Genomic DNA, 16786 nt, shown 5'->3' with positions numbered 1-16786 from the left:
ATGGGATTTTGCCAAACAGAGAACAGCCAGGGAATTCCTAGAGGCATGGCACTCATCCACAGATTCAATCAATAAGCACATCGACCTGGACCCAATATACCGGCCACTGCAGCGGACAGCTAGAACTGACAACTGGAAGCGGCAGAGACAAACCACTATAAATGCAGGAGGAAAGATCACAGAAGCGCTTCACAGGAGGCTCCCAAGCACTGAGGATGTCTTCTAGACAGGAGACGAAACATCTGCAACACAAATTCTCAGCTCGGCGAACAGAACCACAACAATAACTGACATATTATTATAATTACTGTTCATTAAATCATCCTCAAATATCACTCGAACCACCTCATTTCAGGTCTGGGGGTGACCCTTCCTCAGAACTGAAGAAGAGTCACCAGATCCGAAACATTAACCCTGATTTCTCTTCATTGATGCTGCCAGACCTGTTGAGCTTTTCCAGCAATTTCTATTTTTGTTTCTAATTCACTGCAGCCACAGGTTCTTACAGTTTCCCTCCATCTGTTGGCTATGCTTCAGCCTCAGAAAGGGTTGGTATGCCTTTTGGAAAATTCCAGATAGTGTCTGACAGGTGCCCTCAATAGACACTTTCATTGGTCCAACTGCTAACCTCATGCTGATGGATGGTCAGCCATCAGGCTATGAGAAACACAGTCTCCCCTTGAAAATCCCACCTGTAACATCTACACCTTGTGACCTAGCACCAAAGAGAGTGAGGCTTGCACTTTAATAGTGCCTTTTATGATCTCAGTATTTCCCAAAGTCCTATACAACAAGTGAAGTACATTTGGAATGTAGTCACTCTTATAATGTAGGCAGCAAGCATCCACTATGTGCACAGCAAGCTCCCATAAACATCAGTTTGATATTGACCAGTTAATCCATTTCTTTGCGATGTTGGTTGATGGGTAAATATTGGCCTTAACTCCAGGGGGAGCTCTCCTGCTCTTTTTCAACAGAATGCCCATGCAACTTCTGTGTTCACCTGAGAGGATGGAGGGAGACTCGCTCTAATTACTGTTCCTTAAGATAGTCCTTCTGAAAACCAGACCTTCCTCAGTACTACTCTCAGTGTGTCAGTCTCCAACCTCCAGAGGAGTGGCATTCGGAGCAGGGAGGACCTTTTCTTAAATATATTCACAACAAGTGGGTGTCTCTGGCTACACCAGCCCATCCCTAATTGCCCAGAGGGCAGATAAGAGTCAACCACATTGCTGTGGGTCTGGAGTAATATGTAGGTCAGACCAGGTGAGGATGACAGTTCCCTTCCCAAAAGGACATTAGTGAACTAGATGGGTTTTTCCCAATAATCAACAATGCATTTGGATTGGTTTTGACTGTGAAACTATTACACCCTCATAGTTGCCAACTCTAGTTGGATGTTTTCCTGGAGCATTCATCACATGACCTCCTACCTACCTACTAGCCTGGTGGATGATAGTGATTTCTTAGCACACAGGAAGATACATATGGATTGGTTAGATTGGCACATGAGTGGAAAATGGAAGTTAATCCTGATAGATCTGAAGTGATGCACTTTGGAAGAATTAACAAGACAAGGGAGGACTCAATAAATGGCAGGATACTAGGAAACTCTGAGGAATGGAGGTATCATGGGGTGCTTGTCCACAAATTCCTGAAGGAGCAGGGCATGTTAATAGGGCAGTAAAGAAGGTATACGGGAACACTAGCCTTTGTCATTCGAGGCACAGTATATTTTATTTGTAGAAAAGGAGGTTACGTTGGAGCTGTATAGGACTTTGTTAGGCCACACTGGTGTACTGTGTGCATTACACTGGAGGAGTTGCAGAGGAGATTCACCAGGATGATGTCTTGGATGCAGAAGTTTAGTTATGAGGAGAGGTGGGTTAAGCCAGGACTATTTGGAGCAGTGAAAGCTCAGAGGAGGGGGGGGGGGAGGGGGGGTCTGATCGAGTTGTAAAAGATAATGAGGAGCATAGACAGGGGTGAATAGGAAGCAACTGTTCCTCTAGTCAAACTGGACAGAATTTTAAGGTGAGGGGCAAGAGGTTTCAATGAGATTTGAAGAAAACCTTTATTTCATCCAGAGGGTGGTAGGAATCTGCATAGCACTGTTGAGGGAGGGAAATCAGATAACCTTTAAGAAGGACGTGGATAAGCACTTGAAATGTCACAGCGATCAAAGCTAGAAGACTAGAAAGTGGAATTAATGTAGATAGGTGGGCACAGAGTCGATGGGCAGAAGGACCTCTTGCGCACAGTATGAGCCATGGCTCAAACTGTCCCACCCCTGCACGACTGTCATTGGTCAGCTAGCATGTCCATCATTGCTTTACCCCACCTTCCTACAATCAATACAAAACTAAGATTCCGACCCTAATTTTGACAACCTGTCAACCAGCAGTTCTGTAACATCCTCCCCACCCATCAAAAGTTTTGGTTTATTTTGTTAAAACACATAATTTTATCCTAATGCCCCTATCATTTCTTTGGGTTGTTTTGCAGTGGATTGTGGAAGTTCACCTTCCATTTCTGGAGATTCCAGGGTTGCAATGAATGGGACTGAATAGGAGAAAGAAGCTTTTGTTCGGGGGTACCCCAGCTGGAGGGACAAGCCTGATCCTCAGCTAAATGTCTTCAGTGTAACAGACAGTGCTGTTTAGCAAAGGTGCTCGTCACACTCACTCCCTTTGAGCCTAGCAGCAAAAGACCAGCATCCCGCTTTAATTGAGCTGCAGGCGTTAACATCAGTGGGAGGTCGGCAATACTCTTGGCCACCCCCAGGATGAGGCACAGTCTTTATTTGACAAAAATCAAATGGCTGCTGTGGTGGGGGGTCGGTGAAACAGTTGGGTTGCTGCGCTCCTGAGATCTTGCCTCAAGTAGCTAATCCCAGGCAGCAGTCCGCTTGCACTGAGGCTTCTGATGGAGGAGTGGTCCAACGCACGTTATCATCCAGACTGCAGGGGCTGGCACAAACAAAGGCACCTATCGCAGTGAGGAGTGAGGGTCCTTTAACTGGAGAACACATTAATCTGTCATGGGCTGATTTTTTTTTCGCTTTCATTTCTGCTCCGCTCCTGTGTTCACACACACTCAGACACACACTCACTCAGACACACACACACACACACACATAACTGAACATCGTCAATGGTCTGCTGGATCTGAACACGCAGAGTTGTGTTACAAGATGGGAAATACTCCTTCTCAAGGCATGTCATCCAAATCTCCATGCATTGTTAAATAGAAGGTATTTATTTGTGTTCTCAAATGCAGCGTTGCTGGTGACTTGATATGGGGGGGAAAATCTGTAAATGGTCACAGAAGCTGGCTGACTCTGTTGATGGCACGGAGGGGGAAAAAAGGGGGGCTCTGTCAACTCTCTCCCAGGTAAGTAGACAAGGCAAGCTCTTGCAAGAAGAAAAAGCATTGCTGCCTAAGCTCACTATCTATCCCTGTGTGTGTATTGCATGCCTGAAGGATATTAATCTTGTTGTTCGTGCACAATGTCGTTATCTCGTGGTATCTAGATGAGAGGTTTCTGTTGCGAGATGAGATGGTTTATTCAGTAAAGGAAGGCTGTGGCTGTTCCTCTCTCTTTTCTCTTTCCTTCTGTTTCTGTCTCTGATTGTGAAGCTGCTGGCATTGAACACAATGGCAAAAAAAGTCCTGATTTTAACTGCTATTGTCTGTGGAAGGAATGTTCTTGTTGGCAGGCAAACTCAATATAATGTGTTTGCTCGTTGTCATTTGATGTGGTTCTATTGCCAGAAAGACAGCAGGGTTTAACTGACATGTTCTACATAAGAGCCAGAACAACCTGTGCAAATTGGGGGAATCAGACTTACTCTGCCTCCACTGGCAATGAATCTATTGCTTTTACGAATTAAATATATTTTGCAACCCTTTTTTATTTGAATTGCAATTTTCTTTTCAGTTTTTGCAAAAAAATGTTTGATTTTGCATTAAGTAGATTGTACACATGTACATACAGTGCTTGACTGCAAGGGGGGGTGTGTGCTCCATCTATGCATTGCATCGTTGGTGTATCTCAAAACTACAAGCACTCGGTCTGTTTCAGATAGCTAGGTGTGTCCAGTCATCGAAGTCCCCAGCCAGGCTCAATGCATTGTTGGGGAGGAAGAAAGTGAGATGGGGAAGGGGTACACTGACATTTGTCAGAGACAAAGAAACAGGATGGGCAGTTTTGGAAATGACAGGATTGAATTATTCTCTTTGCTGACTCCCCCCCCCATTTCCCCTCGGAATGTTGACAGCTGGTTTGCCTGTACTTGAGTGGTTATGTAAATAATTTATTCGGTTTCCTTTTTGGAAATGATCTGAAATATTAGTTAAACGATGAGATGCAATTGACGAGAAGACTGAGCTGGGAATCTGTCACGCTGTGTAGAGCATTAATGTGGTGGAGCCCACAACAGGAATTAAAATGGGGAGGTTTCTTGCTGGTGGCTAGGAGGGGGAGTTTTCTGAGAAGAGAGAGTACTTCAGAGAAACAATTACAAAATAAAGTTGTTTGGTTCAGTCTAAGGGTAAGACAGCGTTGTTTAAAGAAATGAACTGGACACATGGTAATGATGATATTATCACCTGTATTTATATCCACAACCTGATTAAAGTGCCCAGCAAGGCAGAGGTGCCAAGGGAATGATGAAAATACTAGGTTGTGAGACGGTTTCAAGAGAGCTGTTCAGAGTTATGAGACTACTTAAAGTGAAACTGCTTCTATGTAGGAGGGTCCTAACCAGAGGACAGATTTAAGACAATTGGTCAAAAAGTAAGGAAGGTGAAAGTTTATCGTGGGCTAGGTGGGAATGTAGGGGAGTAATCAGATCAGCTACTGTGTGGTACAGCAGGGTCAGAGTGGCCTACTCTTGTTCCACATTCGTGTGTTTGTATATTAGTGACTTGAAGAGAATTATTATCGTGCAGTGAGTTATCATCTGGAAGGACCCAGCTTGAAAGGGGGTGGGGGAGGCGGAAGCAGATTCAATAGCAACTTCCAAAAGGGAATTGCATAACTTTGCGAAAGGAAGTGAAATTATAGGCTGACAGAAAGTGCAGAGGAGTGAGAATAATTGGAGAATTCCTTCATGGAGTGGTCTCCTATTATACTGGTTCATTCTGTGATTCTAGCTTATCAGCCACAAGTGTACAACATTTAAAAGGCTCTGGATGGGTATGTGAATAGGAAGGCTTTACAGGGACATGGGCCAAGTGCTGGCAAATGGGACTAGATTGGGTTAGGATAGCTGGTCAGCATGGACGAGTTGGACCGAAGGATCTGTTTCTGTGCTGTACATCACTATGACTCCATGACTAAGTGTAATTCAGAATAACAACTACCTCTGCTGAAAATGGAATCCTAAATAAATAACTACAATTACTGTCATTACTACACAAAAATAATTACTTTATGTCAAATGTAATTTTTAAATATGGTTCTTGTAAATTAGAGCCACTTATATATGAGAGAGCACACTGGGTGGACTGAATGACCAACTACTGCTCCTAAGTCTTATGTCATTAATTCAAGGTCACAGTGCAATAACTAGGCATTGAGACTGAAACAGAAATTTGGTTGTTTGAAGCACTTTAACTTATGGTCAAATTATGTATGTTCTATAATGTAATGTGTAGTTGCCTTAATTCTGGGAAATATATTTTCTTGATGTTAAAATATATTTTTGGAATTTCAGCAGTTGAACATTGCTTGCATTCTGTTGTCTCCATGATGTTGCTGCTTGCAAGGTGAAAAGAAAATACTTGGATTTATTGAGGGTGCCTCACAACCTATCAAGATCCTAAAGCATTCTCCAACCATTGAAGTCACCTCCTGAACTCCAATGTAGAAAATATGGCAGCTGATCTCTGCAAAGGAAGCTGCCATACATTGGCCATTACTAGAATGCAATTAAAAGAAAAATGACCACATAAATAAAAAAAAATGTGGCCTTCCTTTTGAGGGGGAGAGCAGGAGAATTGTTTTGTTCCCAAAGTGTCAATATTCAACAGAATTCTTCCAGATAGCAATGGAGGTAATGTCATTGAATATTTCTAAGGGTGAATTAGAATTAGACAGAATTCCTGACTGCCAGAATATTCAAAGGCTATCGGAGGTGGACTGGAGAACATATATCCCAAGCAGATCAGCCAAGTTCTTATGAAATGACAGAAAAGGTTCCATGGGCTGAATGGCCTACTTACGCTTCTATTCTTATGTGCACTTGGGACTTCTTTTTGACCAATGCATTTGGGATAAGCTCTATGCTCTCCTTTGAAATAATGCCAGGGGATGTTTCTTGCATTCACCCTATACACCCGATGGTCGTCTGTGTGAGGTCTCATCCTAAAAACAGTTCCTCTGACAGAGCAGCACTCCCACATCATTGGAATCAGGCACGCCAGCCTCAGTGAAGTTAAATTATTACTGGGGCTCGAGACCATGTTCCTCTGAATTAGAGGTGAGAGTGGGTTCTGTAATATTCTTGGGCTTGTTGTGCTGCTAAAGAATATTTAAAGTCATACTGAGCTAAGGAAAACAATTTTTTTTAAGAAACATCTTACTGTGGCTTCCTTCTTGAGCAAGATCATGTGACATTGCTATATTTCCTATGATGGTGTATACTGTGTCTCATTAGTCTGCCTGTCAATAACTCGCTTCTCAAAGCTCTGACATACAGCTCACTGTAGCACTGCAGTGTGCATACAGATGTCTATTTATATCTGTTTATATGTGTACATATAATTGTGTGTTAATGCATACATGTGTATGTTTATATGTGTACTTATAGCTGTATATTTTTAAATACATTCTATGGACAATGACAAAATTCACCTATTTTCTGTTTACTATGCGTGCTGATATCTAGCTTTGTGTTTCCAGCTGTTGTACATTTCCAGTGGGATTCATGCAGTTCCAAAGAACCAGTGTTCACAGACAGCCTGGTGACCATCACAGGAATTGCCATCCTCTGAGCAGGTTGAGGCTGTTAATTGGAATGCGATACTCCGTAAATCTCCCTGGCCTGAGGCTACAGGAATTTTCTCCATCCTGAATTTCAAACTATAACAAAGAAGTGAATTTTCCGAACATGGTAAATCGAGACTGTGGGCCACAAAATACCAAAGAAAAACCAGAAATTGTGAAATTTCTGGGGTTTGGTATCACAGAGGTGGGTGTGTTGTTAGAAAGCGGACCCTGCTACTCCCTGCAGTAGTGGCTGTGTGTTCACTGCAATGTCAGGACAGCTGACAGTCATAACCCAGACAGCTCCCAAATGAGGTCCCTTCAGCGTTTCTCTCATTTTGTTGCGAAAGGAGACACTCAGCCCCCAGACAAGAGAATCGATCTGGAGAATCAATAGTATAGTGTGGTAATGGTCTCGGGCCTTTCCGCACACTTCCAAGGGCCTTTCAAGGACAGTGAGAAGTAGAAGCTTCTGGGAAGAATCCAGGACACCCCCTCCCTCCCTTTCCAACAGAATCAGTCGCTTTATGTGGAGGCTATGTTAGGAAGAGCCAGTGGACTGGGGAAACATCTTCTCTGCATCCACCCCATCTGTCCCATTAATCATTTTTTAAGTGTCAATGAAATCACCTCTCATTATTTAGAACTTCAGAGAATTTGGGCCAAATCTCTCTTCTTAGGATAGTCCCACCTTCCTGGGAACAAGTCTGGTGAACTTTCATTGCATGCCTTCTATGACAACAATACCCTTTATGAGCTAAAGAGCCTCGAACTGCGCACAGTACTCCAAGCATGTGTACAAGGAATATCTAACCAAGCTCCAATAAAATTGAAGGAACATTTTGTAAGTTCTGTATTCAAATCCACCTTCTAATAAGTTTGAACAAAAGTTCACAAGTCCTGTATGTTATTGGGTCAGCTAATGATACCGAGGTGCTACAATTAACCTCTGTACTCCTGCAGTAGGCAGGAGGAAATAAACTGGATCTTTGTCCAGTGACCCCTCCTGAAAGGACACTTGAGTGGATCTCAGCTGAGAACCAGACAGAGCAGGTCCTGATAGTGATGCTGTTCAGTAGTGTGCTGACTCGCATTGTTTTGGCTTGCAGTTAATAAATAGCCTATTTGGCCCAGTGTGACTGGAGCTCATTGAACTCGCTGCAAGCTCCAATGAACAGATAAAGAATGTCGGTCATGAGCTGCACACACACTTGGTGCTGATCAGCTTGCAACAGAGGGAAATAAATCAATAAAAAAGAATTTCCTCCAAAAATCAGTAACAGATCAAATAACTGTAATGGACTCTAACTGCACTGCACCATGTAACTGGAATAGCAGTTTGAAGGAGGAGTTTAAGTTCAATATCGACTCTAGTATCATATAATTTCACTTCAGTTTCACGTTGCAAAAAGCTTCACACATTAACTCAACAATTTTGAAAAAATTATGTCATTGCATTTGGCTCTTGTGACATGGTGGTAGTGTGCCTATCTCTGGGCTAGTTGGTCCAGGTACAGGTCCCAGCCTCCCCAGAATTGTATCATAACATGAACCAGTGTGTTGATTAAAATAACTGCTTCATTGTCACTTATGGTACAAAAATGGGTTGCTATGTTCCCAACATTACAACAGCCTCGAGTGCGGTATTTGCTGTAAAGCACTTTGGGCACTGAGAAGGGTGCTGTGTAAATGAAAGTTCAAATTCAAAACCAGATCGTGATTAAATAAACTTCAAATATTGTAATGACAAGTTAGTGATGCTTTTTTGTTTGTTACCGATATCTGGCCAACTACCATAGGGTGACATGATGGCTCAGTGATTAGCACTGCTGCCTCACAGCACCAAGGACCTGGTTCGATTCCGGTCTCAGGTGACTGTCTATGTGGAGTTTGCATGTTCTCCATGTGACTACATGTGTTTGCTCCAGTTTCCTCCAAAAGTCCAAAAGACGTTCAGATTACCTGGATTGGCCAGGCTAAATTGCCCATTGTTTAGGGACGTGTAGGTCAGATGGATTAGCCAAGTGGAATAATGTGATGGACCTGGGTGGGAGGCTCTTCAGAGAGTCAGTGTAGACTTGATGGGCCAAATAGCCTGCTTCCACACTGTAGGGATTCTATTCTAAACGCTAATCCTGTTCACCGTTTTCTTCCGAGATTGATCAAGTTCACTAACCACATGCTTGAATGGAGTAGACTCATATGTAAAGTCACAGCATTTCATTCCAACTCTTGGACTGACATTCTCCTGAGTCTATCTTCCTGCCAGCAGTAATATTAACTGTGGGGTAGTATCATGGTCATGTTGGTGCTCCCAAACCTGACCTAGAGATTTGAGTTCAAATCCCTTTGAGATAACCAGGGAATATAAGCTTTGTCAGGTGATCAGTTGGAAAGTGGACTGTTTATTAGTGTTGACATAAAGGTTTCTCCATGGCAATGCCTGTACATACTAGAATCCAATCAATCAGCAGTCTCTTGTCATGCAGCATAAATTGGTTCTCTCCTCAAATTGGTATTCTTGCAAATTGTCCTGATGGGTGCAAACCAAAAAGCTGCAACAAAATGTGACTTTTTTCCAGCAATACTCAAGTTATCTGCTACTAGATTACTCTAATTTATGTCATTGTGTAAAACCTTCTCTTTGATTCAGCTTTTGTACGAATCATATGGTCCTCTTTCAGTTCTTGCTTGGTGATGCCCCTGATAAGGGCTTTTAAAGGTGCTGCATTAATGCAAGTTGTTGTTGCTATTTGTAAATGAAAATTGTTGTTGAGACATGAAGTGTCGTCTCCTTAAGTAAAGGACTTGGAGTGGGCTGAGGGTGGGACACTTTAACTGGAATTGAAGCTTGATGCAGTACGATAGTGACCAACCATTGAGGCACTTAGCTCTGCAAGAAGTTCAGCTGCTACAAAAAGGCTTAAAATAGCATCTTCCTCAGCAGAACGCCCCAGCACTTGTAGCACAACCATATTGTACCTAACGACTGAAGCTACCTGTTTAACTGAAGTAGTACCTCTTGTGGCATGGTGGTAGTAACCCTATCTTTAAGCCAGGAGTTCAAGTCCCACCTATTCCAGAGATGTGTAATAACATCACTGAGCAGATTAATTAGAAAATAAGCTGAAGTGATGCCTCCAGCAAAATGGAATAGTTTGGGCTGTGAATAGAAATCCAGTTGTAAGTGCTTTCCAGTGTAGATGAAGCTTAAACAGCTCAGTCTTTCTGAAAAGATAAAACAAGGTAGGATAGTGTGCTGATCGCTATGACTGGTATGTGCAGTGACGTGCTTATACGTTTTGTGCATATCAACATAGTGTTAGTCAGCCAGCAGCTTTAAATATGTTCAAAAGCCAATAGATGTCAGTATTGGTGCCATGTCACATGATCTGATGGTTGCTATTAAAAGTTTCATGAGTGATTTCCGTTTGAAATGTTGATGTAGTTGAGTCTATGGATGTATCCTGACAGCTGCAGGGTTATGGATGCCGAAGATTCTATATTGTGGGAAGGATGGGAGGTTATGTTAACGACTGTCTTTGGGCTGTATTCATAGAAAAGGGGTATTTGTACCTCTGAGCCTGCGCCACCATTCATTATGACCGTGGCTAATCATCCAACTCAGTACCTGTTTAGGCTTTCTCCCCGTAGATGTTACTTACAAAATTAAAGCATATTGAATGGGAGGCAATGGATTAAGGATTAAAGATTGGCTAATAGACAGGAAGCAGAGAGTAGGAATGAATGGATCTTTTAACATTGGCAGACTGTGATTAATGGGGAACAGCAAGGATCAGTAATTGTGTTCCAGCTGTTCACAACGTATATCAATGATTTGGATGTGGAGACCAAATACTGTATAATGTTTCTAAATTTCTAAATGATTGAAAGGCAACCAGGAATGTATGGTGTGAAGGAAATGTAAAGTGGCTTCAGGAGGGTTTGGAGAAGTGAGGACTGCAGATGCTGGCAATCAGAGTTGAAAAATGTGGCACTGGAAAAGCACAGCAGGTCAGGCAGCAGGAGAGTCAATGCTTCGGGCATAAGGTCTTCATCAGGAATGTGAGAGACAGGAAAAGGGGGCTGAGAGATAATGGGATAGTGGGGCTGGGCTGGGGTGAAGATAGTTGGGAAGGCGACACGTTGATGCAGGTGGGAGAGTGGTGGTGATAGGGTGGAGCGGATAGGTGGGAATAGATGGACAGGTAGGACAGTTCAAGAGGGTGGTGCCGAGTTGGAGGGTTGGATGTGGGAAAAAGTGGGGGGAGGGGTGATGAGGAAACTGGTGAAATCGACATTGATGCTGTGTGATTGAAGGGTCCCAAGCTGGAAGATGAGTCATTCTTTCTCCAGGCATCGGGTGGCTAGGATTGGGGGTGGAGGAGGCCCAGAACTTGTATGTCCTTGGCAGACTAGGAGGAGGAGTTGATGTGGTCAGCCACAGGGTGGTGGGATTGTTTGGTGCGTGTGTCTCAGGAATGTTCCCTGAAACAGCTTAGTGAATGGGCAGAAACATGGTCTTTGAAACATAATGTGGCAAAATGCGGGGTTATTCACTTCAGCAGGAAAAACAGATATGTATTTCTTTCATGATATGAAGTTGGAAAGTTTAAATGTACACAAGGACCGAGAAGTCACTGAAGGCTAACATGTAGATACAGCATACTGGATTAGTGGTGCTGGAAGAGCACAGCAGTTCAGGCAGCATCCAAGGAGCAGCGAAATCGACGTTTCGGGCAGGATGATGAAGAACTGCTGTGCTCTTCCAGCACCACTAATCCAGTATTTGGTTTTCAGCATCTGCAGTTATTGTTTTTACCATGTAGATACAGCAATCTATTAGGAAGCCTAATTGAATGTTAGCCTTTAATGAAAGAGGATTTGAATCCAGGAGTAGCGATGTCTTGCTTCAATAGGAAGGAGTTTGGTTAATCACACCTGGAGTACAGTATGCAGTTTTAGTCTCCTTACCTTAGGAAGGATATTATTGCTATAGAGGGACTTGTTCCCAGGATGGTGGAAGTGTCCTATGAAGAGATTGGGCAAATTGGGCCCAGCTGTATTTTCTAGACTTTTGAAGAATGAGAGGTGATCACATAGAAACTCACAAAATACTTAAAGGGATAGACAGGGGAGTTGCAGGAAAGATGTTTCCTCTGGTGGGGGAGCGATACATTCAAGTCCAAGATGAGGAACTTTTCTTTACTCAGAGGGTCGTGAACCTTTGGAACCCTCTGCCCCAGAGGGATGTGCAAGCTCATTCTATGGGTATGTTTAAAGATCAGTAGATTTCCGGTTACAGTGGCATAAGGGTTATCGGGATAATGTGGCTAAAAGTCATCCAAGTGTTTGCTGAGCCATGATCGTAATAAATGGCAGAGCATGCTCTGTGGGCTGAATGGCCTTCTTTTGCCTCTGTTCAAATATTGTTAATATTTTCTCTGATAATGGTTCTAACAGAGGATGATTTTACTTGATTTGTTAAAAATGCTGAATAAATGCAAATTGTTATTCTGCAACAGAAAGCAGCTGTGGCCAAAACATTGAATGTTTTCAAGAAAGCCTAGAGGGATCAAACAGTATGGGAGACCAAAGCAAGGAACAGGGGACTGAGCTGGATGATCAGCCATGATCATATTGAATGGCTGAGCAGGCTTAAAGGGCTGAATAGCTCCTATTTTACCTGTGTTTTGAAGGTCAGTAAGATGTCTGAAGAGCAGAGTACAAATTGAGACTCAGAAAGATGATAACAATTTGTGACCTGGAGATAAAATGGAGGCTTTGGGTAGGAAAGAGTTAACTTTGAGTTGATGACTCTATAAGCTCTGGTATGAAATTGTGTTTAATGTTGTTTGGAGTGTAAAATGGGTGGTTAGTCCAATCTTATCAATATTCTGTTGCTCTGTATTGCTATGACCACTCCCAAAACCTTTCCATTACCCTCCCACCCCTAACCTTCGTCAATGAATATGTTGTTGTTGACGGTGCTACAAACCTAGAGGTGACAATGCTGAGATTACTTTCACTGGATGGAGGCACTCATAGCTATTACAATTTAGGAAATTGTGAACATCCGGGCCATTATTTCCCAGGTGCAGTCCCTGTGGATCGCAGCAGTGTGCAGAGCAGATTTCATCACAGCAAATTTACCTTGACTATCACGAAAAAGCTACTGAATAAAGTTTGAAGGAAAGAAAGACATTCATCACACAGACAATTTATTTCAGATAACAGTTTAAACACATCTTGCTTGTCATATTGTAGTGTCAGTTGTGCAGCACAGTCAATAATTACAAGAGGCTGTGCAAAGTGCTAAGATAAAATCTGCCTGCGCTGCACATTTATATGTCCCGTACATAAAATATTTAGAGATTTTTTTTCCATTTTGCGTTAGCGTTCACACATGAAGCATTGGCAATTAAAGAGTGCGTTTGGGAGGAGGTCGATGGGACAATCCCTCTAGGTGAACGCAAGACAGCAATACCTAAGGCAAGCACATACTGTGAGCTTGAGCCCTACCTTTTCCTGAGAATATGTTTCAGGGACAGTGTCGGCATTAGCCGTGGATCACTGGTTAGCACCCTTGCCTCTGAGTTCAAACATCATGGTCTCAGGCCCTGCTGTGGGAATTCAAGCCTATAATTTCAGCTGACACTGCAGTCCCCAGACTGATAAGCTGCCCTTTAGATGTTGAAGTCTTGCCTTGAGTGGATATAAACATTGCAACAGCACAATGTGAACAAGAGTAGGGATCAGTTTTCTGGTCAATATTTATTCCTCAAGTCACTAAAACAGGTCTTTATAAGAGTCTGAGATGACTTAAGACACTGGTGTGGCCATCCTGGAGAACTATGTGCAGTTTTGGTAATGACATCACAGGAAGAATGTAATTGCTGTGGAGAGAGTGCAGAGAAGATTTGTGAGAATGTTGCCAGGGCTGAAGAATTGTAGCTACGAGGAGAGATTGGAAAGGTTGAGATTGTTTACTTTGGAACAGAGAAGGCTGAGGGGGTGATATGATTGAGGTAACCAAAATTGTGAGGAGTGGAGATAGAGTACACAGGAGGAACCTTTTCCCTTGGCAGAGAGTTCAAACACCAGGGGTTATTGATTCAAACTAAGTGGAGAAGGATTGGGCGGAAAGCGAGGAAAATCATTTTTATGTGGAGGGTGATGTGTGTATATGGAATACGCTGCCTGAATTGGTGGAGGAGGCAGAGACACTAAACTCTTTCAAAACGTACCTGGGTCTGCACCTTAAGTGTTGTTAGCTGCAGGGCCAAGGGCCGTGTGCAGAATTATGGGATTAGAAAGACCATCTAGGTGTCCTTGGGTCAGCATGGACAAGATGGGTCGAATGTATAATTTCTATGGTTCAGTGGCTCCAATTGTAATATGTAAGATCCTGAGAGTTTTTTTATGGGTGCATATTGAAAGGACGTTTCATCTTTTTGGGGAATCTAGAATGAGGGGTTATAAATTAAAAATAAGGGGTTGAGGAATTTCTTTTCTCTCGGAGGGTTGAGAGTATTTGGAACTTCCTCCTTCAAATGGCAATGGTTGAAAATGGTTTCAATATTTTTAAGGCAGAGGGAGATAGATTCTTGTTAGTTGTTGGGGGGTGGGCATGAAAGATGATCCAAGATATGCAAAAATATAGGTTCAATTCATAACAGCCATGATCTTATTGAATGTCAGAATAGGCTCAAAGGGTCGAGTGGCTTGCTCTTGTTTGTAGGTTTGTGAATATTGTCACAATACTGTTTGTGGGAGCTTGCTGTTCGCAAATTGTCTATTTCTACATTCAAACAGTGCCTTTACTTCATAAACCAATGTGAGATGTGTGGTGAGGTCAGCCAGGATATGAGTTCCTTGATTGGGGCTGTTAATCTGTTCCAGTCAGGGAGCCCTGGCTGACATATACCCTGTTCACTTTGAGAGCTGACTCTGAGGGAGCTGGAACCGTGTCAAGGACTCTCAACTCTTAAAAAAGGGTCACCCTTGGAAACGGTCATGTAGCCAAGCCAAAACCTTCAGAGAAGTCAAGAAACTGGTATCATCCTCTAAGGTTTTGGCACATTATGATCCCAAGTAAGATCTAGTATTGACAAGCGATGCCTCCCTATATGTCAATAGGATAGTATTAACTAATAGGTAGAGGCCTGCATTCACACTCAATGGAGAGGAAGGCCCAATAGTGTTTGCATCCAACGTTGGGCATAAATGCAGGCTAATACAGTACGTAAATATGTCCAGAAAGAGAAGAAGGTTTTGCAGTCATATTTGGAGTCAGGAAATGTGAAGGTCAGAATTGAGGATGTTCTTTGATGATTGTAACATTCAGGCACGATACTTTAGGTACTGAAGTAATCCATATGCAAATGCAGCAAGACCTGGATAATATCCAGGTTTGGGATTGAAGTGGCAAGTGACATTCATGCCACAGAAATGCCAGGCAATAAGAGACAATTTAACCACTGCCCCTTGATATGAATGAAATGGTGTTGTCACTACTGAATCACCTATATCCTGGGGGTTACCATTGACCAGAAACTGAATTGGACTCACCATTTAAATACAATGGCTACAAGAGTAGGTCAGAGGTTAGGAGTTCTGCAGTGAGTAACTCAAGTCCTGCTCCCAAACGTTTCTTCCCCATTTATAAGGCACATGTCAGGAGTATGATGGAATACTCCCCACTTGCCTGGATGGGTGCAGCTCCAACAAAACTCAAGAAGCATGACATCATCCAGGACAAAGCAGCCCACTTGATTGGCACCACACCCACTAACATCCAATTCCTCCACCACCGACTCTAGGTAGTAGCAATGTTTACTATTTACAATTGCACTGCAGAAATTCGCCAACGGTCCTTAGACCACACCTTCAAAACACACAACCACTTCAGTCTAAAAAGACAAAGGGAGCAGAGTAATGGGAGCACCACCATCTGCAAACTTCCCATGAAACCATTCACCATCCTGGCTTGGGAATATGTCGCTGTTCCTTCATTGTCATTGAGTCAAAATCCCAGAATGCCCTCTCAGATCCAGTTCCCTCAGAGACAGCTCTCAGAGTGAACAGAACCTCTGACACTCCTGTTTACATCTGTCGGCTAGGGTTCCCTGATTGGACCAGACTAACAGCTCCAATCAGGGAACTCATATTCTATAATGTCCACCTGGCTAACCTAAAGGACTGCAGAGGTTCAAGAAGACAGTTCTCCATCACCTTCTCAAGGGCAACTAGGGACAGGCAATAAATGCTGACTCACCAGCAACATCCACATCCCATGAATGAATTTAAAAAGAAATCAATTAGTTGTAGAATACTTTGGGATGTCATTTCATCATCAAGATTGCTGCATTTACTTACATTTCAAATGAGTTTTAAAATTCAAAGTAAAATAGAAATCAAATTTGGGTCTGGAGGGAGAAAAGACTTCTTCTCTCTCTTCATCAATTGGAGAAGATCAAGTTCTGTTAATGAATCAAAATACATTAGGATCCCTGGAATTAGTAATGCCCATTTGTACATACCATTCCTTAAATCTGTTGATTAAATACTTAATCAGTGATTCTTGGTTAAGTGATACAATCATTCTTTGAAATGTTGGAATTTATTTAATCTCACATACTATGTTAACCATTGGTTTTTGGACTTGATTCTCCCATGATCCTATAGTAAAAGCTTGTGTTCCATTCATCATTCCGTATTCACTACCTGTACTTCTTCAAAATTTCCATTTCTTCCCTACTCAGCCATTCCTCCCATTACTTTCCAAATGTTTTG

General features: G+C 42.6%; 1 protein-coding gene across 19 annotated transcripts in view; it reads left to right on the top strand.

Annotated features, from left to right (window-relative positions):
* Positions 1–3017: 3017 nt before the first annotated feature.
* Positions 3018–16786, top strand: part of srcin1a (SRC kinase signaling inhibitor 1a) — a 525004-nt gene continuing 511235 nt past the window's right edge. For 11 of the 19 annotated variants that reach the window (XM_072561312.1, XM_072561311.1, XM_072561313.1 and 8 more), the window contains exon 1: positions 3018–3215. In XM_072561312.1, the coding sequence (XP_072417413.1) occupies positions 3194–3215 (22 nt within the window). In that variant the 5' untranslated portion in view covers positions 3018–3193. Of the gene's footprint in view, positions 3254–16786 lie in introns of all 19 variants that reach the window. The other 8 variants (XM_072561333.1, XM_072561332.1, XM_072561330.1 and 5 more) reach the window with 5 other exon arrangements.

This window comes from Chiloscyllium punctatum, chromosome 42, assembly GCF_047496795.1.
Source record: "Chiloscyllium punctatum isolate Juve2018m chromosome 42, sChiPun1.3, whole genome shotgun sequence".
In the NCBI taxonomy this organism is placed as follows: Eukaryota; Metazoa; Chordata; class Chondrichthyes; order Orectolobiformes; family Hemiscylliidae; genus Chiloscyllium; species Chiloscyllium punctatum.
Note: the sequence above shows the minus strand (reverse complement) of the source record. Positions and strands in the feature narration are given on the sequence as shown.